The sequence below is a fragment of the Heterostelium album genome (assembly GCF_000004825.1).
Source record: "Heterostelium album PN500 unplaced genomic scaffold PPL_contig12, whole genome shotgun sequence".
Lineage (NCBI taxonomy): Eukaryota > Evosea > Eumycetozoa > Acytosteliales > Acytosteliaceae > Heterostelium > Heterostelium album.
The window spans coordinates 267,884-293,064 of NW_008805089.1; the positions used below are offsets into that span (position 1 = coordinate 267,884).

Sequence of the window (25,181 nt, forward strand, 5' to 3'; positions counted from 1 at the left end):
TTACAAAAAATAAATAAAAATAGTTATTTTTGTTTAGATAATTTTAGATATAATTTATTATCTCTCTTTGTTAGATGAGAGATTTTAAAATGGTTTGTTTGAGGATGTTGGAGGTGTAAGGAGGGAAATGAAGTAGAGAGTAGTTTCTCATTTTCATAATAATAATCTTTTGTTGTGTATTCTTTTCTGTTCTGTTCTATCTATTTTGTTGTGTTGTAGACTAAATGATTATATTATTATTATTGTTGTATTTTGTTGTTGAGTAGTTGCGCTGCATTATATTTAATATTGTTTTAAATTTAAAAGTTGTTTTGTTTTGTTTTGTTTATTGTTGTTGTTCAATCTTGGCAAAGTGCTCAGCGAGTACCATAGCGAATTTCTCGTTCTTTTCGATACATTTGTATACACACAATTCTTCGTCGTTGTCCAACTTTCTCAATCTAAAGTTGTTAATGCAGGCTTCGAAACAGTGATTGGTGATTTGGAAAGTGGTATTGATGACCTCTTTCATCTGCATCTTATTGATGGCATGAGTGATTCTCTCTTCTTCTTGCTTTGTTAACTTTCTCGACATCTTTCTTATATTCTATTATATGATATAGATTATCTAATGCAAAATAAATATATAAATGACAAAATTATTTCGTGTTTTTAATCGGTTGTTTGTTCAACACCAACAATGAAAAAAAAAAAAAAAAAAAAAGAAAAAATAATTTCAAAAAAATAAATGACAAAATGATATGAACACCTAAACAAAACATATTAATTTAAATAGTACATATTATATTCGAAATATATATATATAGAAATGAATGAAATGATCATTCATTAGTTATGAGTGAATATGATTTATTATTATTATGTAACAATTTGGATAATATTATGTTTTTTTTGTTTGTTTTTTGTTAGGATTAGAATGGTGAAGAGTAACAGTAATCACAAATTTTATATCGAATAAGAGTGTATTTTATATAATAAAAGTGTAATGTTGATATAAAATTTGTGATTACAATTGCTTTTCACAATTCTAAAAAAATCGAATTTGAATGATTTATTACTTTATTACAATAGTTTGTTATTTTATTTAATGTATACAATTTGTTGTTGTTATTATTGATTATGATTGTATCTCAATCCCATTGAACCTTCCAATTGATCTCTAGTCACCGATCCAAGAATAGATTGATGATTCTTATTAAATACACTATACGCACTTATTTCTCCCTAAGAAAATATAGTTGTTGGTCAGTTAGTTTAAACTTATATTATATACTCTTATCACAGCGTCTAATAATAATAACATTATTTATTTACCTTTTGTTTTTTACCTAGATTTCTAAACATATATACAGCGACACTTATAACAAAGAATACAGCACCAAATTCAATCTTAACTGCCAGATATTGAAAGAATAACCATATAAAGAATTTAACTATATTTATTTTATTATTTACAATTGTTTCTATAGTTTGCATATTTAAATGTATGAACATGTTAATGATATGAATATAAAGAAATCACATTAGACTTATTAATATTTATTACTTTTAATATTGTCTTTAGTGAAAAAGTAATGAAATTCAACATCTGTATCATCCATGTCTTTCTCTCTTTCATATATATTTTTAACATCTATCTGTTTCACTTCACCATTATGTATAACTGTTTTTCTCATCTTTATAATAATATATAATAATAATATAATAAATCTATTAAAATTTAAAGTACGATATTAAAAAACAAAAAGTGAGAAATAACAAAGTTTGTTTTTTCAGTCAAAATGAAAGTCAAACAATTAAAGAATGACATTTGGAAATTTATTTATTTATATATATTTGGTTAATAGTAACCAAATACATTGGATTATTAATATAATAATTACAATTAATTATAAGTTGGTGGTGGTGGTGGTGATATATAACTTATAAATCTATTAGGATTTAGTTATACGATTTTAATCAAATATTGACTATATTATTCTTATTATTATTATTATTATTGATTCTTATTTTCAAATTCTAATACATGAATATTTCTCATCTTTAAATATTCTTTTTTGATTTCAGCTGCTAATTCCTAAATAAAATGATTTAGTTGAATTGTTAGTTTGTTTGATTGTACAAAAACAACATGTTCATGAACTTACTTCAGCATCTTTATATTCACCCCAATTAACACGTATCACAGCTATATACTTTGAGATGTCTTGGAGGAACTCTTGATAGGCACGATCTAGAGCAACGAGGTAATCGAGTGTAATTCCTTTTTCGCAATCTCGGTTACGTAGTCTGATGCGATTGAGTGATTCTTGTGGTGAGACATCGAGGTGTACGATCAAGTTGGGTATTCTCATAAAGTTTGAAAGGTTCCTGAACATCGAACAATAGGTTTCGTAGTCTCTCTTCTCCATATTGCCACTCTCCATGAGCATCTTTGCGAAAACACTGTCCTCGTATATCGTTCTGTCCTGTACACCACCTTTGCCTTGCCAGATGATCAATTGCTGTTGTTGAAATCGTTGATTCAACAAGTAGATCTGTAGAGGAAAGCTATACTTCTTTGGATCCTTATAGAAATCTTCTAGATATGCATTATCGATAACACCTTCATACTGATAGATAGATCATATGATCACATGATAATAATAATAATAATCAATCATCATACAATTAGATTAATCAATGATGAATGATTGATTGTATATTATATAACTATATTTTTAACATACATAAGTTGGTAAATTCAAAACTTTTCCTAATGCTGTACATAATGTTGTCTAGTTGTTTACATAATATCAGTACTTGGTCTTATTACATTCCATATATTGTATAGGTTATACATACCTTACCAACACCGATAAGACCTGATATACCTATATGTAATGCTTCCAATTGATCATTTCCTCTAAATATTGAGTAAACTGGTGAATCTGATCTGCTCATTGTCTTTTTATATATATTTATTGATTTATTTTTTGATTTATCTATTAAAAATTAAATGACTTTACAAAATTTATGAGATTTTCAAAATCTCAATATCACGACGTAAACAATATGATTAAAATTGTCTAAAAGGTTGGAAAATGATCAGGACAAATTATAATGAAGTTTAATAAAATAATATTTTATATTTTTATTAAATAACTTATTTAAAAGAATAATAAGCGGTTTATTCTTTTAGAAATTGAAATACTTTTATTTTTGTTATTGATCTACAATATAATAATTTTATATATATTAAGATTATTTTAATCCATTACTGGTCCGTAAATAAAATAATCATTTAATTATAAAAAAAACAAAGATATTAATTAGATTTTCAAAATTGTCATAGTCAAAAAGGTTTCATTTCAATTTAATTTCATTTTTATTATTAGCAATAATGCTTATACTTAATTAAATTCTCATTTTATATTAGTTGATCTTGATCTTTTACTTACTTTTGTTCTGTTTTTTTTTTTTTAAATTATCTACAAAAACTAGCCCCTCTTATATATTTAAGTACTTTAATAATTGTGTTAATTCGTTGTTTGTAAAACAACAAAAAAAAACAAAGAAATTTGGAAAAAATTTAAATTATTTGTTTGATTTGTGGTGTTTTAAAAATGTGGTGGTATCAAAACAATAAAAACTCGTAAATATATTTCTAAATCTATCTTTTTATATCTTGATATGATTCAGATTATAACGAATATTAAAAATCATGAAGGGTTTTCTTAAAACTTGTTTAAGTTTGTTATTTTAAAGAAATAAGTAATATTTTAAATTTCATTATTTATTTGTTAAAAAAAACAATATCCTATTTTTAAAATAATTTTTTGGATTAAATAAAATAATAATATTAATAATAAGAATAATTATATTAAAATAAATAATAATAATATTTATAATAATAAAATGTCAAGTGTTTTAGTTGATACAAGTATTTTAACTTGTAATAATTTAAATAATATTGAAAATGAAGAAAAACAATTTACAAATGTTGAAATAGATAATAATAATAATATAGATTATATTAATAATATGAATGCCGTTGGCAATGGAAGTGGAATTCCAACTCGTACCACCATTAGTGCTGAGCAAATGGATATGTTTTTTACTCATGGCAATATCAGTTCTCTGGCAATGATGGATAAGGGTGGTCATTTCCTCTATGAGAATCAATTCTCGATTGAACCGGACCAGATTCTCTTGGTGAAGCAACTCTTTCAGAATATGAAACTGACCTCTATCATTGGTAAGCAGCTGCGTATCAATGGAACCAACTACTATGTCGTAGCCAAATCGAAGAATTCCATTATGTTCACCACGCAATTCGATGGACTACGTGTTGCCCGATCGAAACAACGTGAACCAACCTTAATTGAACTATTCACCGAGTGTCTCGATTCATTTAAAATCCTATCAAAAAGTGTGAATAACGTTAGAAAGAATTTAGAAGATTATAATATAATTAAAAATAGTAACAACAATAATGAAGAATCAACATCAACCTCTCCAACTACAACTAATAATAATATTGCTGTTTCACCAACGGAATCATGTATTTCAACAACAAGTAGTGATAATAATAGCATGAATTCATTGAATTGTAATACCAAAGAGAAAGAAGGTCTTTTACATGAAAAGGTTGGATGTATGATTATTGCAAAGTGTATCGGTACTTTTGTGTTTGGTATCAATCAGAATATCGGTGATCGTCATGAGAGTACTCATTATCGTCAGATATCAGAGACCTTTGAACTGATCGCTAATCTCGCCGAAGACATCAGATACGCTTCGGAATCAAACAGAGGTCTCTACCTAGATCTCAGTCTCGAAGATGAATATCCAACAGAGGCATCGGCATTCATCAATGATCTTAGTTTTAATCAACAAAACACAACTACAACAGTCAACAACAATAACAATAACAACAATAATAACAATAATTTAACAACAGCAACAACAAATAATATTTAAATTATATTTAAAACCTAATTTTAATTGTTATCATACATCATACTTATCTATCTATCCATCTATTATAGTCAATCTATCAATACTATCATACCTTTTTAACAATTAATTGAAAATAAATAAAAATGAAATGCTTCAACCCAAAATATATTTGAAAAAATCTCTTTTTTTTTTTTTTTTTTTATCAACATGTTTTTTCACCTTTCAGTTTCCCAATGTCCATTAACTTTTAAAAGTCTTATAATTACTTTTATAATAATAATAATTTTATGATTAATTATTAAAGAGGAAGAAGAAGAAGAAGAGAAAGATAATCAATTGTTTTATTTTGATTTATTTTGATTTATTTATTAATATTTAATTAAATTGTTTAATTACATATTATTAATATTTAAAGAGAATAATGGATAAAACAACAACAACAACAACACCAGCAGCATCAACTACAACTACATCGACACCAGCATCAACAGCATCAACTACAACAACACCAGCAGCAGCACCAACAACAACAACAGCAACAACATCATCTTCTTCAAATACTACTACAGTCAATTCAGCCAATACAAATACATCATCGACAACAATGTCTTCACAGCAGCAACAATCATCATCATCATCATCATCATCATCAACAAGCAATAGTAGTAATATAAATGGTACATCAAGTAATAATACAGGTACATCAACAGCTACAAGCAATGGAAATACACAACAATTACAACAACAAGATGCAGTAAAGACATTCGAACATCTATTGAGAAAATCACAGCGTTTATTTGTTGGTTTACGTGACCTTCCTCAATTCGGTAGACAATGGCAACCTTTCTTTCAAAAGACATTTGAATTATATACAAAAGTATGTTTGTTAACAACAATCTACTATACTAGTAATACAATACAAATACTAATTAAATATTATTATATTATAATTGTATAGCTTTGGAAACATCAACAATTATATAGATCAATTTTAGAAGATAAAACAAAATATGGTTTAAAGAGATGTGAAATCGGTGAAATTGCATCAAAGATAGGACAGTTATATTATCACTATTAGTATGTTAATGTTACATATTTACAATCAGCATTATATTATACAATATTATTTATTAATAACTATTTATTAATAACTATTTAGTTTAAGAACAAGTGATACAAACTATTTAAATGAATCATATATATTCTATGAAGCAATTAGATTAAGATCATACTTTAAAGATGTTTCTTCCGATACTAAAATGTAAGTTAGTTAACTTATAGTTAGTTATTAATAGACTAAACTAAATTAACTAACTAACTAACAACATATCATATTTATAGGCCAGATATGATGGTAAAACAACTTAGATACTATGCCAGATTCATTGTGGTTTGTCTATTGCTCAATAGAAAGAAGGTGGTGTTTGAGCTTGTCGAGGAGTTGTTCAAGCACGTCAAAGACTACACAAAGATCTACAAGCCGAACGATGCACACGAGTGGTCTCTTGTGATACAGGAGATCTTCTCATTCCTACAGGCCGATCAATGCCTCTCTTTCACCGACAACAACAACAACAACCAACACGTTCAACTCTCACACCGGCTATCGGCATCATTACAACAGCAATTAATACAATTAGCTACAACATCACCATCATCAACATCATCAACATCTTCATCCACAAGCAACAACAACAACAACAATAATAATAATAATAATACAACCGACTCATCTACATCGACACAAATATTACAACAAGCCATTCTAGTTGGTAATCATCAGAATCAAATTAAATTCAGTGAGATTACACTCGATATGTTTAGAATGACACAATCATTAGAATATGAAACACCTGAACTTAAAGTATGTTGCCAATAACAAATGTTAATTATCTACAAACAGCAGACTAATCAAATCAAATCAATTTTAGGATCCATCCGATAAACAACAACAACCATCACAGGATCATAAACTAGCTGATATTACATCAACTGGAACATCATCATCATCAAAGAAGAAGAACCCACATAAATATCTACTTTACAGACCAACCATTACACAACTATTATTATTCCTTTCGAATGCATCAAAAGTAACTATTCATTCCATTATTAAATTAACTTAATTTAATTAATTAGATATTAACAAATATATTATATAATAAAAAATTAGGAATTAGGAGAGAATAAAGCATTATTATTATATCTCTCTGTCGATGGTGTAAAGAATAGTCAAGAATCCAATGATAGCACCTATGCAAATGCATTGTTGATGAACTCACAGAAATCGATGACAACAACTACATCTCCAACTCCACAGAAATCATCTCCTACCTCTACTGCTTCTTCTTCAGTTAATAAAACAGATGATCATAATAATAATTCAACTGATAAAACCAATAATAATAATAATAATAATAACAATCAACATAATAATTGTAGTATCAATACGGATGGTGTTAAGATGGAAGCATTATATCCAATGGATCTGATGCCTTTCTGTAGAAAACCATTCTTTTTAATTATTGACTCACAATGCAGCAACATTTTCAAAGATATAACTCCACCATTCAACCAACCATTCATCTCATTACTCTCACCATTGGCAACTCCAAAGAGTATGTATAAAAAAAACTATTATTATTATTATTATTTATAAATTTTATATTAACAACTAACTTTTTATTTATTTATTTATTTTTAAAATAAAATCAGAAATAATTAGTAATAATAAAAGAAATTCACCATTTGGAAACTTGTTTACATTCTTTTTACATGATCCTCTTGGTGCATTCTGTGATATGACATCGTGCAATAAGATATCGCTAAAGAGTCTGTCAAACTATCAGTCGATAGTTCAGTCGGCAATGGTCAACATAGCCAAACTCTTGTTTGAGGCACCAAAGCTACATTCATCGTTCAGCTTCTTTATGATGGACGACTTTTTAAGAACATTTATAATTAGATTCATTTTCTGTCATGCCGTATTTCATTTACACAAAGAATTCTGTCAAGATAGTTCTGTAAGTATTTTTTATTTATTTTGCTAAATGATAATTATTAATTACTAGTTACTGACAAATAATAATTTATAAAAAATAGATGTATCAGGTATCTAGTAATCCATCTATTCCTTCAAATATACTACTACATCAAAGTGTTTTAAACTCTGTGATACAATTGGCAACAGCACTCAATTGCTCAGAACAGTTCAATGTTAATGCAAATGATATTCCACTACAAAACCTATCAATTGATAATAATAATTAAACCTATCATATAATACGACCGAATCCAAAACAGATAAAGAAAATTCAATAAAAAATAGTTTTTGGATAAAATTATTTAATTATAATTCATAATATAATTATAATGATCTAGTTTCTACTTTTTTTTTTTTTATATTTTAAGGATTTAAATAAACTATTTATTATTAAAACATCAAACTTTTTTTTAATCCTGGAATAACTTGTTGAAATAGTAAAGAAATTTATATTTAAAATTAAAAAATTTATTAAACAACTAAATTATATATATATGTCGGACAAATTAAAAATCTATATTCCATTTCATTAGCAATTTGGAATTGGTGAACTGGAACAAAGACCTGTTTGGACATTACATTGGTCGTAGGTGCATCTGTTGTTGTCGTTGCAATTCTTTTGGACGTGAGCGCAAGCTTGAGTGGAAGAATCACAGAAATCGAGGGTGCAGGGGTTACCATCGTCACAGCTTGGTGAAGAGGCAGTGCATCCATTGACTGGATCACATGACCATCTGGTGCAGAAAGTATCGGTACCACAGGTCTTTGGACTGTATTCACATTGTCCGGTGGTGGTGTTGACGTAGTCGTTGGTGCATCTGTTGTTGTCATCACAAGTGGTAGCCAAATGGTGAATACATCCTACATTTGGTTGACAGGTATCTATGGTGTTTGGATTGTTGTCATCACAGGAGATTTCAGTGTGAACACAGTTGTTTCCAGAGGTCGAATTGGAATTGCACGAATCGAGAGTGCATTTGTTGTTGTCGTCACACGAGATTGGAGTGAAGACACAGGCACCGGTTTTGGCGGAACAAGAATCTTGGGTGCATGGATTGTTGTCATTGCAAACGACTGGGGTGTGAGTGCAACCGGTAGAGTTGGAGCAAGAGTCTACAGTGCATGGATTGAAGTCATCGCATGAAGTAGAGTATTCACAACACTTTCCATTGTTAATGAATTGGGTGACACATGGATTGGTGTTGTTGGTTGGACAAGTTGATTCGTTGGAGCATGTGAATGGAATGTTAATGCAGCCAACACGACTATCACAGCTGTCGAGGGTGAATGGATTGGAATCATTGCAAGTCTTTGGTGTATGGGAGCATCCAGTTACTGGGTGGCAAGAATCGACAATGCACTTGTCGTTGGAATTACAATTGACTGGATTGCTGAAACATTGTCCAATTCCACCGCAGGTATCGATATAGCATTTGTCTCTGCTATTGCAAGTTTGTTGGCAATAGTTTAGACCACCGCCAATTGAACCAATAGACAATTGTCCATTGACATTGATAATTGAGAAACTAATAAATAAAATTAAAATGATTGATTGTTTGAACATTTTTGAAACTTGGAAAATTGGTTATTAATTTAAGGTTAAAAAAAAAAAAAAAATATGGTTGGTAGGTAAGGTGTGAAGATGGGTAATATTATTAGGGAAAAATGAATCGAGAAGATAATATAAAAATCGGGATTTTAATTAATTACTATAATTAATTAAGGAGAAAATATATAAAAAAAAAGAGAGTTGTGTGAAGTGTAGATGAATTGGATCAAAACTTGAGTGAACAAAAAAAATGTGATGAATATGATATGATGAAAATAATTAAAATATGATGATGATGAATTAAGAATAAGATATAATAATATTGAGAATAAAAAACAATATGAAATCTAATTGATATATAAGTTATAAAAAACGATTGATTAAAATAAAATTTAGATATAAAAGATCGATTGGGTTTTAGAGGGAAAAAAACTAAGGTATTTAAATTAAAGAATAGAAAGATATAAAATATATATGAAAAAATTATGATAACTATATTGTTTTTGCAAAACAAATCGGGGGAATAACAAATGCAGGAATTTAATATAAAGATAAAGATAAAAAAAAAGAAATATATAATTGAAAGAGATAGATATTTAAAATGTATGTTCGGTTTTGATGATTTGTCAAATGAGTGAAGTTTCAAATTTATAGGTTTTGGAAACCTCCACATGGGTTCGATCAATGATCGCTTGGCAAGGCGCTAATCAACTTGGAAGAAGAAAAAAGCCACTCCAACCTCTCAAAAGGGGCATATCTAAGTGAACTTGAGTGCTGGTTGATATATAGTTTTCTCTCTTTTCCAGATCTCAAATAGGAATTGATCGAAAAAAGGAAATAATCCTCCATTTGGATTGGATTAGATTAGACCAGTGGGTTGGAAGATCCCAAAATCTGGTGCCAATAGATAGTGTTGATAGAATTTCTTGAAAACAGTAATCATCAATGTTATGGCTATATGAGCAGTATCTTGATATTTCCTTACAATTATTGTTTGGGTCGTGAATAATCACTAATCAATAATCAAATGGATAGTAGATTGGGCCTATAATTGCAAACGAGAGAATATCATAAAACACCTGAACCACCATCACCCGTAATCATCAACTTTTTTTAATAAAGTCTATAATTATCGAACACAAGTCGGCTGCCTGTCAACATCACATTAGCGGTACCGCAATAAAAAATCAAATCTAAATCTAAGAATTTAAACCCAAAAACAACCACGACACCAAAAATACACACCTAATCAAAAAAAAAAACAATTTGTTAATTTGATTTTCTATTCTATCTAACGAAACAACCAACCAAACTAAACTAAAACTAAACTAACAAACCAACCACAAAACAAAGAAATATATTATAATATTTTGATTGTTGGTATTGGTTTTTTTTTTGTTGGAGTAGTAGTGAGGATTGGATGGAAAAAAATCACACTTATACTAACACTATACATTCCGTAGCAGTGTGGCTTTGTGGTGTGTGAGTTGAGGTGTTTTCAAACAGTACAATCCACATTTTACAAGAGGGAACAAAACAAAACAGTAGATAACTACTTACATTTCAATGATTATTAATCTATCAAGGCGTTTTTATTTTTTGTTCCGGTGTTAATTTACTAAAAAACTAACATCATATTGATTATAATCTCGAAATACTAATTTTACACTTTTACTTTTTTTCATATCTGTCTATCATTTTATCCATCTATCAATCAATTCAATTCACACTAAACTGAATGTTTTATCAAGTTTCATTGAGAATTGAAAATTATTTGAAAATCTCAAAGTATGGTAAAAAACAAAAAAAAAGATAAAAAAAAAAATACTGAAAAAAAGATGATCAGCAAAACCAGTAAACTGGGGTAAAAAAAGTATTGCAAAAATTTATACCCCACCATTTTATATTGACGATCATCTGTGAAAAATCGTATTTTATTTATAGGTTATTTGGTGGTTAATTTGGTGAGTGAGTGTGTTGGTTTGTGATACAATACTATCCATCAACTTTAGGATCACTCTTTAATGTGTGTTTTATTAATTTACTCTACACTAAAGTCACCACTATTGTCAGGTGAAATAAACACCCACTATTTTTGTTCTTGAATTGATTGGTATTAATTTGATTGATTGATTCTTAATGATTGGTCAAAGTTTGTTTTTTTATAATTAAGAACAATAATATAATTTCAAAAAATTTAAAGTTATCTACTTTTTCTAAACCAAACCTTCAAACAAAAGTAAAATGATGTTCGAACATCATTACAATCATTCTAGAGGCACATGATCAGTTTTCATAAATAACAGTCAGTCAATCAATATATATGCAATATGTCCAACAACCAATTTTTAATTAGAAATCAAATCCAATGACATGAAATTAATATATCAAGATATATCGAGATCAAACAAGATCATACTATTTAAATATCGTTATATATCCAGTGATTGAAATAGATAGATATAATAAACCAACCAACTCTTCAGAGAATTATAATTTTGATTCAACTGAACATCGATTCAGTTTCTGGTCATTTTTTCCAACAAACAAAATGTATTTTTGAAAAGGACGACAAGAATGTAGTAATATATTATTGGATCATCAACCCAATGATAGAATAGCAAATGATCTCTAACATCAAGATGTAACTGTAATTAGAAGAGGTATTTGACACTTTAAATAACCCTTGTGTATAATGATTTTGCACCAAACATTGGGCAGACCAATCTATTAGGTCAGAAATAAATCTATTTAAACAATAAAAAGATCTTCATTGAATAAACTAAATTAAATTTAAAAAGAAAGTTACACTATTTAATATTGCACTTTTCATTCTGAACAAAAAAGGTTGATTATTCGAGTTGAATTGAAACAAATAGAAGAAAAATTTATAAACATTTACAAATAGAAAGATTTGAATGATTGTGATTGTGGTATAACAATGATAATAATAATGATGATAATGGATATTGTACAATTAATATTTGTTTTAATTTAAAGATCTGAGGGAAATTTCACCAAAGAAAATGTTATTTTATTTCTAACAGCAAATTTAGTTGGTCTTTTCTTCCTTCTTGTTCATGGTGACTTCAACATCAACACCCATTTCGATGGAGATGGAGTTCTATAATTATTAATTAATAAAGATAGGTAATTGAATTATAATGATTAGTATTCTATTTTTTTATGTTTTTGATTTCTATAAATCTAACTATGTTGTTACTTACCATATCCTTGAGGAAATCTTGGGTGGACAAGATGTGGATGACACGCTTGTGGATTCTCATTTCGAAACGATCCCAGGTGTTGGTACCCTCACCACATGGTGACTTACGGGTGGTGATACGCAAGACACGGTTTGGCATACGGATTGGACCCTTTGCTCTGACACGCTTCTTCTTGGCGAGATCGATGAGATCAGAGCAGACACGCTCCAAAGCCTTTGGGTTGGTTGAGCTCAAAGTGATGGAGATCTTTGAGGTTTGTGGGGCAGCAACTTGCTCTCCCTCGACTTTCTTTGGTGGCATCATAGACATGTTTGATTGTTACGTTGGATTTACTTTCTGTTGAAAGAGATAATACACAAAAACAGAGGTGAGTGACGTAAAGAAAAAAAAAATTCATTTTTTTTTTCAATTTTTGTTCGATCATGCCCACAGAAAGTCCAAAAAAAAATAATTATTAAAAAAGAAATTAATAAAATATAAAAAAAAATCGAATAAAAAAATTAGAAAATTTTCAAAATGAGAGTAACGTTCGTTTGTAATAATTTAATTTATTTATCTTTCGATGATTGAAGTTAATTAATATCTTATTATTAATTAAATGATTATTATTTATTATTTATGATTTATATTATGATAAATCATATTTGTTATTGTTTATTATTTATTATTATTTATTTATTTATTATTTATCTAGAGGTTTGTGATGCTGCATCTTTACACATTGTACCTAGTTTTGGTTTAAACTGATGGTTGTATTCCTCACATAGTTGAGAGAATAATATCTTTTCATCTCTAATCTTTCCATCGTATTTTCCTGAAATAAAATAAATCTAAATAAATAAGAAAAGTTGGTTGTTTAGTATATACTATTGAATATATTATTGTTTTTTTTGTTATTTGATTGATGACATACACCTAAAGATATTAAAATCGATAAAATTGTGGAATTGATGAAACGATTCAAATCAGATCCTGCCGAAACCATCAATGCTACGTGAAGCGGCGAAAAGAATGTAAAGATAGTTTTACATGTGAATTCTATATTGAATAAGGTTAATCTTATTATTCGATTAAATATTAATATTATATTATTTTATACATACTTGGTTCCCAAACACTTAAAACAACGACATTGTCAACTGATCCCATTGGCTATAAGTTATAAGTAAGTAAAAGTATTAATATTTGGTTGATATTATAATGAATATCTAATTGAATTGATTGATAATTACTGTTTCAATTGCTTCAATATGCATATTTGGACTTTGGAAATGATTCTAAAATAATTATAATATTGGATAATAGATATTCATTAGTATTAGTATTATTTCTGAAGTGATTGATTGATTGATTGATTGTGATTGATTTGTTATTCGATCGAGCCTTACACTTGTATATCTATATAAATGAACATTCTTTTTAGAATAAAGATAATAAAAACAATTTACAACTGAAATGATAACTAGAATAAATCCAATAAACTACAGGTAGTATTATATTAAAAATAGTTGTTAGTATTGATTTGATTGATAGTAAACGGTAAACTTACATTTCCAAATAGTTCAATAGAGTAACCGAAAAGTAATGCATTTAAAATTATACATAAAACATATCTGTAAGTGAAGTTAATGAGTTTTCAATGATTGGTTAGTTAGTTCGTTAGCATAGGTGATGATGATGATTATGATACTATTGGAATAAACTTACATGCATGAATTGTAGAAAGGATGATTGAAAAGAATGAGTGCTTCCTCGTGGTATTCATCCCATTTGTTGATAGGATATGAAGTTATATCTTGAATACGTTGTTTGATTGTCTTTGGTTTGATTTTAGCTGGTGTTGACCTGTTAGAGTCTGCCATCGTGCTGCTGCTGCCGCCACTGTCAACCGATATATCTGATTTGCCTGGAATATAAAAGAGTTCCTGTGCCTCCAACTGATCGATATCATCTACATCGTCGGGTGACCAATAGAATGAACTGTTATCCATGAATTGTGTCGATATATTATTGCTGTTGCTACTGTACGGTGAAATTGGGAATGTCGATGATGACGACGATTGATTTTCAGAGTTGCTGCCGGCTGGAGACGATGGATAGATATGTACTTTCGGTTTGATTGCAGATACTGTTACACTCTTTCTTGATGCAGTCATTGGTATTGGATTGCCACTGCCACCAGTGCCACCACTGTTTGAAATAGGTGTATTAAAGTTATTGTGATAAATTCCACTTTTTGTTGGTGCGATAGGTGTTACTGGTGTCATTGGAACTGCTCCAATTCCACTTCCACTTCCACTTCCATTCCCACTTACATTTGGTATGACCGATGCTCTTTTTGTGAAAATATTTATAGGTGTAGGTGGTGTTTCTACATATCTGTATAGAGACGATCTTCTTTGTTGTGGTGGTTGTTGATTTTGATTTTTATTTTGATCTAAAAAATCATGTGATTGTTGTTGTTGTTGTTGTTGCTGCTGAAATAAATTGGTACCAATTCCACTGCCACTTCCACTTCCACTTCCACTTTGAAATGGATTCGATTGCTGTTTATTTGATATTGATGTTCTTTTTAAAGTATTATTATTATTATTATTATTATTATTACTATTATTCATTTTTTTTATTTTTATTTAAATTAGATATATAACAAAACAACGATTTATAATGTTTTGATGATCATGATGATGCTTTGTTCAATTTTAATTTAAAAAAAACCACAAATTTTTAAAAATAAATCTAAAAGCGAGGGAAATAGTTGGATCACTGTTAAAAGTAAAAAGTTTTTGCAAAATTGAAAAAAATTCAGAAAAAAAAAATTGGAAAACTAATTTTTTTATTAACTTGGTTTTTTTTTCGTCACTATTAAGAACAATTTTTTTTTTTTTTAGATAATAAGAAACTTAATAGATATATTATTTTTTTATTTTAATCATTTTATTTCTATTATTTTAAAACTATAATTGTTTTTTCTATTAATCAATTTTGTATATATATAATATAATAATATTTTAAAAAGATTTTATAAAATGAAGATCTTTGTTAAAGGTAAATATCTAAATATCTAAATATCTAAATAAATACTTTATTTTTATCTTTATCTTTATCTTTAGAAAGAAGAGATAACAAAAACAACTTTAAACGATTTTAGTTTTTTAATAAAAATAAGATTTAGATTTAGATTTAGATTTATAAATAAAAAAAAAAATATACTAAAATCTTATTTTGTTTTTATTTTTCTTTTTATATTACTACTTTATTTGATTTGCCCAATCAAAAAATAATAATATATAGGTATTACTGAACGTACAAATAAGAGAGATATTGAAGATTTCTTTAGAAAGTGGGGACCAGTCTATGAAGTTTATTCGGGATTCGGAGATTACGCTTTCATCGAAATGAAATACGAACGTGATGCCGTTGAAGTTTTAAAGAATCGAGATGGTGTTATCGATGGACACCGTGTAATTTTAGAGCGTGCAAAGGACGATCGTGAACGTCGTGACCGTGATGGATATCGTGGTGGATACGGTGGCGATCGTGGTGACCGTTACGGATCGAGAGGTGGTGACGGACCAAGAGGTAGCATGCGTGACTCTGCCTGCTTCAACTGCCACCGTGTCGGACATTTCGCGCGTGACTGTCCACACCGTCCACGCAACCCAATGTACGCTGACACCCGCGGAACACTTCTCGATAACAAGGGTGGTCGTTATCACCCATATGAAAGCGATCGTTACAGAGACGAGCGTGGTGGTGGTGATCGTCGTGATGACCGTGGTCGTGACGATCGTGGTGGACGTGGTGGAGACGACCGTTACTCGGATCGTCGTAGCGACAGATATGACCGTGACGAACGTAGTGGACGTGACGACAGATACAGAGATGAGCGTGACGAACGTAGCGGACGTGACGATAGATTCAGAGATGAGCGTGACGACCGTGACAGACGTGGTGGTGCTGACGATCGTGACAGACGTGGTGGAGACGACCGTGATAGACGTGGTGGTGCTGACGATCGTGACGAGAGAAGCATTAGAGACGATCGTGACGATCGTGGACATGGACGTGGTGGTCGTGACGACCGTGAAAGACGTGGTGAGGAATCCGATCGTTACAACAGCAGCAACGGTGGTGACCAACAAGAGAGTGGAAGCTACCACAGCAGCAGCAGAGGTGGTGGTGAAGAAAGACCAAGCGACTACGAAGAGAGAGAAAGATCCAACGGTGCAGGCAATGGTAATCCCGCATCGGGATCCCCTAAAGAGGGTGGTAGTCCAAATCGTGACAGAAGTGAGTCGACATAATAATACTATTTCTAATCTATTTCCTTTCTTCTCTCTCTCTATTTCTCAATTTATTCTACTTTATATATTATTATTTAAATAGATTGACTAACTAACTAATAATAATAATAAACAACTCCCTAATTATAAATAGATTAAATAGTAAAATAGTCCGACAATGTAAGCGAGAGGAAGAGCCACCTAACCATTGGCAGAACCAAAGTGTATAGCGAAGGAGAAGAAGCAGAGAGAGAAATAGAGATACACATAATTTCAAACTTTAATTAATGTTAATAATATTACAATTTATCACCAAAAGCAAAGCAAACTGGCGCTCAATCAACAATCTTTATTTTGGCATCGATTGGTGTTAGCAGCTAACCCTATTATTATTTTATTGTTTTAAAAAACTATGAGAATCATCACATCGCCATAACCATACACAAGACAGACTCTGGAACAGAACCACCAACCATACATAGCAAGATCAAATATTTGAAAAATGAAAATAGTTAGTTCGTTCGTTAGTTAGTTATCTGGTTACCACATGGACATTTAAATAGCATGGTTGGTGCAAGAAAGAATGGATCTCTGGTAACTTATATTGGTTGGTATTTGGTAATAATATTGGTAGTTGGTATTGGTATTGGTTTTAGTAGTGGTAGTATTTGGTAGTTGGTATTTGGTATTGAAAAAGTTACTATTCATGTAGTTTGAGTGAAGTGAGTTGCATTTGGTTAACTAGTTTGGTTAGATAGTTTTTGGTGAATTCCATATGGAAATGAAATGAGTGGAATTCCCATGAGCAAGTAATAGAATAGTTATTATAAAAAAAAAAAAAAAAAAAGAAAAAGTTGAAAGGTTTTTTTTTTTTTTTTTTTTTTATTTTATGTTGGTTGGATATCGTTGATAGATGCTTTTTACAGCTTTTGCAGATTTGATTGTTCTTGGTATTTGGCGTAGAATGCAATCATCTCATCGGTGATACCTTTCTTTACTTGGTGTATGGCGGATTCAAAGTGTCTCATCGATACAAACTCGGCATGTATATTCTCTTTCATGGCACAGATAGAAGCTTCTCTACAGATCGATGCAACCTCGGCACCACTATAACCATCAGTCTTGATTCACAAACAGATAGATAGATAGACAGACAGACAGATAGATAAAAAGTGTAAGTATGATTATTATTATTATTCATATTTTTCCAATTAGAAATAATAAATATTATTATTACCGTTTTGTTTTTACACATACAATTTCTGCAAGTTTGTTTATATCTATATCATCGGTATGAGGAACCTTTTTCATATGAATATTAAAAATTTCTTTTCTTGATGGTAAATCTGGTAGTGAAATATAAAGTATTCTATCAATTCTACCTGCTCTTAAAATAGCTTGATCCTTAAATTAATTATAATAAATAAAATAAAATATTTTGTTAAGTTTGTTAATAAGAGAACTTGAATTGAAAGTATAAAAGATGTTAAACATTGTTCTCTTACAATGATATCAGGTCTGTTGGTTGCTGCTATAATGGTTACGTTTGTGAGTGGTTGTATACCATCCATTTCGGTGAGTAGCTGACTGACCACACGCTCTACAGCACCGCTGCCTTCACCGCTACGTTTAACGGCGAGACCGTCCATCTCGTCAAAGAATAGCACAGAGGGTGCGTTGCTTCTAGCTTTCTTAAAGATGTCGCGAACCGCTCGTTCAGACTCACCGACCCACTTACTTAGTAGCTCAGGTCCTTTTACAGCGATGAAATTCAAGCCGGATTCGGTTGCCAGTGCTTTGGCCATCAGTGTCTTTGAGCAACCAGGTGGACCGTACAACAATATACCTTTGGGTGGTGTAATACCCATTCGAATGAATGCTTCGGGGTGCTTCAACGGCCATTCAACTGCTTCCTTCAGTTTATCTTTGATGTGATGTTGTCCACCTATATCCGACCAATAAACCTTTGGTATCTCAACAACCACCTCTCTCATTGAACTTGGTTTAACCTCTGTCATAGCCAATAGCATATCTTCATATTTTAGCTTTATTTCATTGAACGATGATGTTTGTTGTTGTTGTTGTTGTTGTTGATGTAATAATTGACCTGTGGATGCTACTCTATGAAAACATTTCAACGCTGCTTCTTTACATAATGCTTCCAAGTCGGCACCTACAAAACCATGTGTTCTCGATGCTATCTCTGTTAGTTCCGATGCTGTCAAATCATTTGGTATCTTGTTCATAAAGATCTTTAATATCTCTTCACGACTCTCTGGATTTGGAATACCGATCTCTATCTCTCTATCGAAACGACCTGGTCTTCTAAGCGCAGAATCCAACGAATCAGGTCGATTCGTACATCCAATAACAATGATCTTACTACCGCTATCGATACCATCCATCAAAGTCAACATACTTCCAACAACTCTTTTTTCAATTTCAGTTGAATTCTAAAAATAAAAAGTATTATAATATATAAGAAAATAAGTTTGTTTAGTTAGTCTATCTATTCAATTAAAAGTCAAATATATATATAAACATTTATAATACTTTACATCATCTCTCTTTGGACATAGAGCATCTAGTTCATCGATGAATATGATTGAAGGTGATTTAAGTGAAGCATCTTTGAATATCGATTGTAATGTCTTTTCAGTCTGACCGTAGTACTTATCAAGGATATCGGCACCATTGATTGTGAATAATGTAGAGTTGATCTCTTTCGATACGATTCTAGCTAGTAATGTCTTTCCTGTACCGGGTGGTCCATACAACAGAATACCACGAGGTGGTTTCACACCAAACTCTGCCAAGATATCACTCTTAAAGAATGATAACTCTATCATCTCTTTTACTTGATCTACTTGCTTCTTTAAGCCACCAATTGAATGATATCCTATTTCATTACTACTACCACTACTTTTTAAATTATTACTATTGCTATTACTACTACTATTATTATTATTATTATCTATTATTAAATTAAATATTGTATTATCTGTTATTTTAAATATTGGTTTTATTATTTGTTGTTGTTCTTTTTCATTTATATTAAGTTTACTAATTGATGTTGATATGTCATCATCACTGTTATTACTATTGTTATTGTTATTAAATGATAATATATTAAACTTTGTATTTCTACCATTGATTGTTACGTTGAATTTGTTATTGATATTAAAGTATGATCCTGTTTGTTGTGAAGCTATCATTGGTGATAACATTCCAAGTTGATTCAACTGTTGTGAATAGCTAAGTGATGACTCTGTTAGACATTCTACATTAACGACATTTGCATCTAGATATGCATATATATTTGAATTCGATGATAAACTACTACTACTACTACTGTTTGTTGGTAATGATAAATAAGGTGTCTTATAAAGATAAATAAATGATCCAATAGATGTATTACAATTCTCTCTTTGTATACTATCGATCTGTATATCTAGATTATTAATATTCGAATGTTGTTAATAATAAAAGGGTTAAGAAGATGAGAGAAAGAGAATGATTATTAAAAAAAAAAACATACGATTTATTGGTACTTTCTTTGATGGCCATGCAATTGCTATTGTAGTTAAATGATGATCTTTACTATTATGATTGTTAATTAAATATATTATATCACCTATTGTTATATTATGTTGTTGCATTGTTTTAACACTTAGATAGGCAACAGCTTTTCTAGATGATTGATTCTTTGCAACTTGTAATGCACCTACATCATCAACCATCAACTTTATTCCACTGTTGTTGACATTTACAATATCAACGGAAGATGTTGAAGAAGAATTACTCATTTTCTTTTGATCAACATAACAATATGTTCACATAAATGAATCGATTCAAGATGTTGCAAAGGAAATAAAAAAAAACGAAACGAAACCAAACTCTGAATTATGCAATTTTGGTAAATGTATTTTTATTGTTTATAATCTACAAGAAGATGATATGTCAATCACACCACATATGATTTTAAAATTGGCAAAATTAACTTTGGAAGATGGTAGGAGTTCTTGAGGCACAAAGGCATTGTCTCGGATAGATAAAGGAATAAATAGGAAATAATAGTAGTCAGCATGTAAGATCTTCGAAGAATGGCGATCTGATGGTAATCTTCCACTCAGTCGAGATACTAAAGATCTGTGCACTCTTTATCGGGATAAATATCACGAACATTAGTCAATGGAAAAGGTACATTCCTGGTTTGAAGATTGTTAATTCAAAATCGAAGTGTTGTTAGCATATGTACTACGATCTTGGTCTTCTGTTTTCCATCCAAAGGGGTATGATGGCAGAGGAGATCGGTAGTTTGGACTGTGCTAGACTAGATTGTAAAAGATCGGTTGGTAATGGGTCTTAACGGGAATTAGTAGGAGTGATCTCTGGGAATAGGGTGGTGACTGGTTCATCTTCATTGGCAGAATCTTTATTATTGTTGTTGTATTCATAATTTATATAATTTTCAATTGAATTTATACTATATCAACCCTAGTCTTTTGCCATCACACAAATAAGAAGATAGTTTGAATCAAAATTACTAAATATTTTTTTTCCAGATATGGAAAGAATAAATATAATAAACTAAGCTCAATTTAAATTCAAAAGATACTATTAAGAATAAAAAAAATGAAGAATGAAAATTATATTATAATATATTATCTTTATATATCTTTGACTAATTATTACATTATCACTGATCATTACACAGTTCTAGTGGTATAAGGTGAATGAAAGTCATCATCTGATATCTTTCTTGAATTTGAAACTTCTGATTGGGTATCTGAAATAGTGCTGATGGTACGTTCCAGTAATTTCTGTTGCCTCGTTATTTTGGCTTTGGTATCTATATAAACCAGATAAAGAATTTCTAAACTTATTAAACAATCGATTACATTGTCAACCGAGGTAACCGCTATCATCTGACCGTTCGTAATGATTGGAATTATAAATGATACCAAGAAAATATTAATACCATTTGCCAAAAAACTTAAACCTAAAACCAAAGCACATGAATAAAACTATAGGGAAATATTAAAAATATCAAAAAATTAATAAAATATATATTTTTTTAAAAATAGTTATTTATGTTTTTTACATACTTGGAAAGAATTATTATGTTGTCTACCAACTAGGAAACCATATATCAAAAAAGCAGCAGAGAATGAAACACTCATTACAATTGAGTACATTCTTGTAAAAAATCTAGTTGATTGATAAAACATTCTATTTGACTTGTATCCCTCTGAAATTCCAACAAGGACCAACATCAGTAAATGAATACTGATTATTGTAAAATAAATTGGAATAACCAATTTTGAACCAAATCCATTTTTCTTTTTAACAACTTCTGGATCATGATATGTTGATATCCTATAATTATTAAAATAAATTGTTAAAATTAATGATCAAATTAAAAAGATAATTATAATTTCTTACCAAAATAATACTACTAATAAAAAAGACGATAATAATGTAAAAGTTGGAAAATTCCGTAGAATACTTAAAATAATATCAACTTGGTATGAAGTTGATTCTACAAATGTTAATCCCGAGTTTAAAACTTTTACTAAATAATATTATTACATTTTAATAAAATTAGAAATTTAACATTCCTTTTTTAATTTATCGAGAATAGATAGGAATATTTACCAAAAGACCCTAAAAATATTAAAAATCCGGTGGTAACAGGTAGTTTCCACCCATCGACCCAATAACATTTTATACAATTAAAGGTCGCTATGCATATCACCAGTAGCCATACCACTCCCCAAAATATATCTATGGAGTGGGAGCCATCCATTTGAGCATAAGAATAGATCTCTATTTTTGGAATTCTAAAGGTCAGTAGTTGTTAAAACTATTTCCTTTAGACAAAAAATGAATTTTAATTTATTTTTTTTTGATAATATGGATTGTTTTTTTTAAAAAATAAGAATTATTTATTTTTATAATTATTTAATTCGATAAAAGGTGAATTATTTATTTTTCTTATATATCATATTAATATTTCTATTATTCTGAGTTAAATTATTATTTACAAAATAAATAAATAAAATAAATATGATATTATACAATTTTTTGGTTATTTTCTAAAAAAATGAACAATGAATCATTTAATTTTTAAAGTTATATTTGTTATAATTATTATATATAAGGCTGGATTGTTATTGGTCTTATTTGTCCAACGAAGTTATTTGAGTAGACAACAAACAACTACAACTGTATCTAAAAATATTATTTAAAAAAGAATTTTTTCTTTAAAATAAAACAGTTTAAAAAATTGATTAAAACTGATTGTTTATAATAATTATTGATTGGAATATCAATCTATGATGATGTATTATTATTATTTCTTTTCTTTTTAAAAATAAACTATTGAGGATAGAGATATATAGATTGAGTGATTTTATAGATTGATGGAACTGGTACTGTTCTAACTATTTGAGAGTTAAAACTTGTTTAGTTGTTATATTTGGAAAAAAACACAACAAAAAAATTAAATTAATGGTAGATATTATTGTTTTTTTTTTGTTTTGACCTGAAAGATTATTTTGGTTAAAAACTATTTATATCGAAAAAGGGTTGGTTTATCTCTATCTTGAATCAATAAATGAATTTATATGTGTATAACAGAAAACAATTATAAAAAATTAAACTTTTAAATGTTATCAGCAAAAAAATGATTGATATCGTCAATATTCGACATATTGTGTATACAGGTGAGTGATATTTAAATATAATGTGTTTGTTGTTGATTTACTTTCAGTAGTCACTTTATAAATATTTATATGAACATTGTTAACTTACCCAAATTGATATTATTATATAATTATTCTTATATTTTCTTGATATGTTTAATATTGTAGAGTGTAAAAGCTCCACCTCAGGATGTAATCGTTTATTTTTTTTTTAATAGATGATGTTATCAGTAGTTTAAAAAAAAACAATATCACTTTATTTATCCAATAATCTATATTGTTTTTTTAAATCTATATCAACGACCACTTTCACCCAACTCTGTGTATCTGTATTTTTCTCTTTTTTTTGTATTTTAAAAAAAAGATGATGATGATGATAATGATGATGTTTTTTGAAGATGGTATTGTTATTGTTGTTACTACTGATAGAATTTAATATGGATGTTTGGATATCCTGTTATTCTTTTTATTAATAATATTGGTATATATGATGGTTTAAACATATTAAAATATTATGCATATAGAAAATAAAATGTATTATTATTATTAATACTATTGTTATTAATTTTAATAGTTGATGGGGTTGGTTGAGTGTTATTCTCTTTATTAATACTGCTTTCAAATTTGTAGATGAATGAGAAAAAGATTTAAAAAAATTAACAATATCAGAGGAGGAATATTGTTATTGAAGAAAGATATAATTGATTTTTTTAATAATATATATTTGATGGTTGGAACAACAATTGTTTACTTTAACATCTTTGCTCAGTGAAAGCATATAATATAGGTATTTTTTTTCAAAAAACATATATTTAGTTTTGAATTTTTGATACTTGTTTTTTTAGTGAGTATATAGTGGTACTGTTGTGTGTGATGTTGGTATTTAATGATGATAATGATTTTAATGAGTGGTCTTAAGTGTTCTTTGATCTACTAAATTTGATATCTAATTTTTTTTTCAATAATAGTGTTGGTCATACCTGTATGAAATAGTTATAATACCAACTGTAACTATTGTAATTATTTATTAGAGGATTCTTTTTTTTTGAAAAAGATACTTGATATATATATATAGAATGTTTTAAATTAATGGATTAATTGATTGCTCCAATAATTGACTAAAATTAGAATAAAAAGAATTGAAATACAAATTTTTTAATTTATTTTTGTTAAATCACTATTCTGTCAAGAGAATAAATCATATTTGGAATGAGAAGCTAACCAAACATATCAGTGCCGATTTAAATTAGAAAAGTTATTCTTTTTATTTAATGGAAAAATACCAAATATATTATTATCATCAACAATAGAGATATCAAGTTTTAGCACACATTAAAACAACTATATAAACACGCCATCAAAATTAAACCCCTACACACACAAAACAAAAACTCAGCTAATTTAAATAAATTACAATGCATTTTTTAA

General features: G+C 29.0%; 10 protein-coding genes across 10 annotated transcripts; 3 read left to right on the top strand and 7 right to left on the bottom strand.

Moving 5' to 3' along the window:
* Positions 1-325: 325 nt before the first annotated feature.
* dak (deoxyadenosine kinase) lies at positions 326-2,943 on the bottom strand (the record flags this gene model as incomplete). The annotated part of the gene is made up of 7 exons (XM_020576236.1): positions 326-586; positions 1,315-1,433; positions 1,547-1,676; positions 2,027-2,077; positions 2,148-2,612; positions 2,730-2,777; positions 2,845-2,943. The coding sequence occupies 7 exons, from the start codon at positions 2,941-2,943 to the stop codon at positions 326-328; spliced, it is 1,173 nt and encodes a 390-aa protein (XP_020433485.1).
* A 954-nt stretch (positions 2,944-3,897) lies between these two features.
* Positions 3,898-4,962, top strand: PPL_05352 (uncharacterized protein; the record flags this gene model as incomplete). The annotated part of the gene is made up of 1 exon (XM_020576237.1): positions 3,898-4,962. One exon carries the CDS (start codon positions 3,898-3,900, stop codon positions 4,960-4,962), a length of 1,065 nt encoding a protein of 354 aa, XP_020433486.1.
* Positions 4,963-5,362: 400 nt separating this feature from the next.
* PPL_05353 (UPF0682 family protein) lies at positions 5,363-8,211 on the top strand (the record flags this gene model as incomplete). The annotated part of the gene is made up of 9 exons (XM_020576238.1): positions 5,363-5,818; positions 5,900-6,018; positions 6,101-6,202; positions 6,283-6,331; positions 6,458-6,805; positions 6,873-7,034; positions 7,115-7,559; positions 7,761-7,831; positions 8,044-8,211. 9 exons carry the CDS (start codon positions 5,363-5,365, stop codon positions 8,209-8,211), a joined length of 1,920 nt encoding a protein of 639 aa, XP_020433487.1.
* Positions 8,212-8,347: 136 nt separating this feature from the next.
* On the bottom strand, positions 8,348-9,548 carry psiR (putative extracellular matrix protein; the record flags this gene model as incomplete). Its single annotated transcript, XM_020576239.1, has 2 exons — positions 8,348-8,364; positions 8,564-9,548. The coding sequence occupies 2 exons, from the start codon at positions 9,546-9,548 to the stop codon at positions 8,348-8,350; spliced, it is 1,002 nt and encodes a 333-aa protein (XP_020433488.1).
* Positions 9,549-10,646: 1,098 nt separating this feature from the next.
* PPL_05355 (uncharacterized protein) lies at positions 10,647-11,218 on the bottom strand (the record flags this gene model as incomplete). The annotated part of the gene is made up of 2 exons (XM_020576240.1): positions 10,647-10,778; positions 11,153-11,218. The coding sequence occupies 2 exons, from the start codon at positions 11,216-11,218 to the stop codon at positions 10,647-10,649; spliced, it is 198 nt and encodes a 65-aa protein (XP_020433489.1).
* A 1,367-nt stretch (positions 11,219-12,585) lies between these two features.
* Positions 12,586-13,069, bottom strand: rps20 (40S ribosomal protein S20; the record flags this gene model as incomplete). Its single annotated transcript, XM_020576241.1, has 2 exons — positions 12,586-12,657; positions 12,761-13,069. The coding sequence occupies 2 exons, from the start codon at positions 13,067-13,069 to the stop codon at positions 12,586-12,588; spliced, it is 381 nt and encodes a 126-aa protein (XP_020433490.1).
* A 377-nt stretch (positions 13,070-13,446) lies between these two features.
* On the bottom strand, positions 13,447-15,378 carry PPL_05357 (uncharacterized protein; the record flags this gene model as incomplete). Its single annotated transcript, XM_020576242.1, has 7 exons — positions 13,447-13,574; positions 13,628-13,798; positions 13,864-13,912; positions 13,993-14,037; positions 14,149-14,175; positions 14,310-14,373; positions 14,468-15,378. The coding sequence occupies 7 exons, from the start codon at positions 15,376-15,378 to the stop codon at positions 13,447-13,449; spliced, it is 1,395 nt and encodes a 464-aa protein (XP_020433491.1).
* Positions 15,379-15,789: 411 nt separating this feature from the next.
* Positions 15,790-17,067, top strand: PPL_05358 (uncharacterized protein; the record flags this gene model as incomplete). The annotated part of the gene is made up of 2 exons (XM_020576243.1): positions 15,790-15,808; positions 16,055-17,067. The coding sequence occupies 2 exons, from the start codon at positions 15,790-15,792 to the stop codon at positions 17,065-17,067; spliced, it is 1,032 nt and encodes a 343-aa protein (XP_020433492.1).
* A 91-nt stretch (positions 17,068-17,158) lies between these two features.
* Positions 17,159-20,852, bottom strand: PPL_05359 (AAA ATPase domain-containing protein; the record flags this gene model as incomplete). Its single annotated transcript, XM_020576244.1, has 7 exons — positions 17,159-17,162; positions 17,971-18,167; positions 18,304-18,450; positions 18,552-18,733; positions 18,785-19,499; positions 19,605-20,497; positions 20,585-20,852. 7 exons carry the CDS (start codon positions 20,850-20,852, stop codon positions 17,159-17,161), a joined length of 2,406 nt encoding a protein of 801 aa, XP_020433493.1.
* Positions 20,853-21,653: 801 nt separating this feature from the next.
* On the bottom strand, positions 21,654-25,174 carry PPL_05360 (uncharacterized protein; the record flags this gene model as incomplete). Its single annotated transcript, XM_020576245.1, has 6 exons — positions 21,654-21,663; positions 21,760-21,898; positions 22,028-22,073; positions 22,155-22,425; positions 24,734-24,764; positions 25,135-25,174. The coding sequence occupies 6 exons, from the start codon at positions 25,172-25,174 to the stop codon at positions 21,654-21,656; spliced, it is 537 nt and encodes a 178-aa protein (XP_020433494.1).
* Positions 25,175-25,181: the final 7 nt, after the last annotated feature.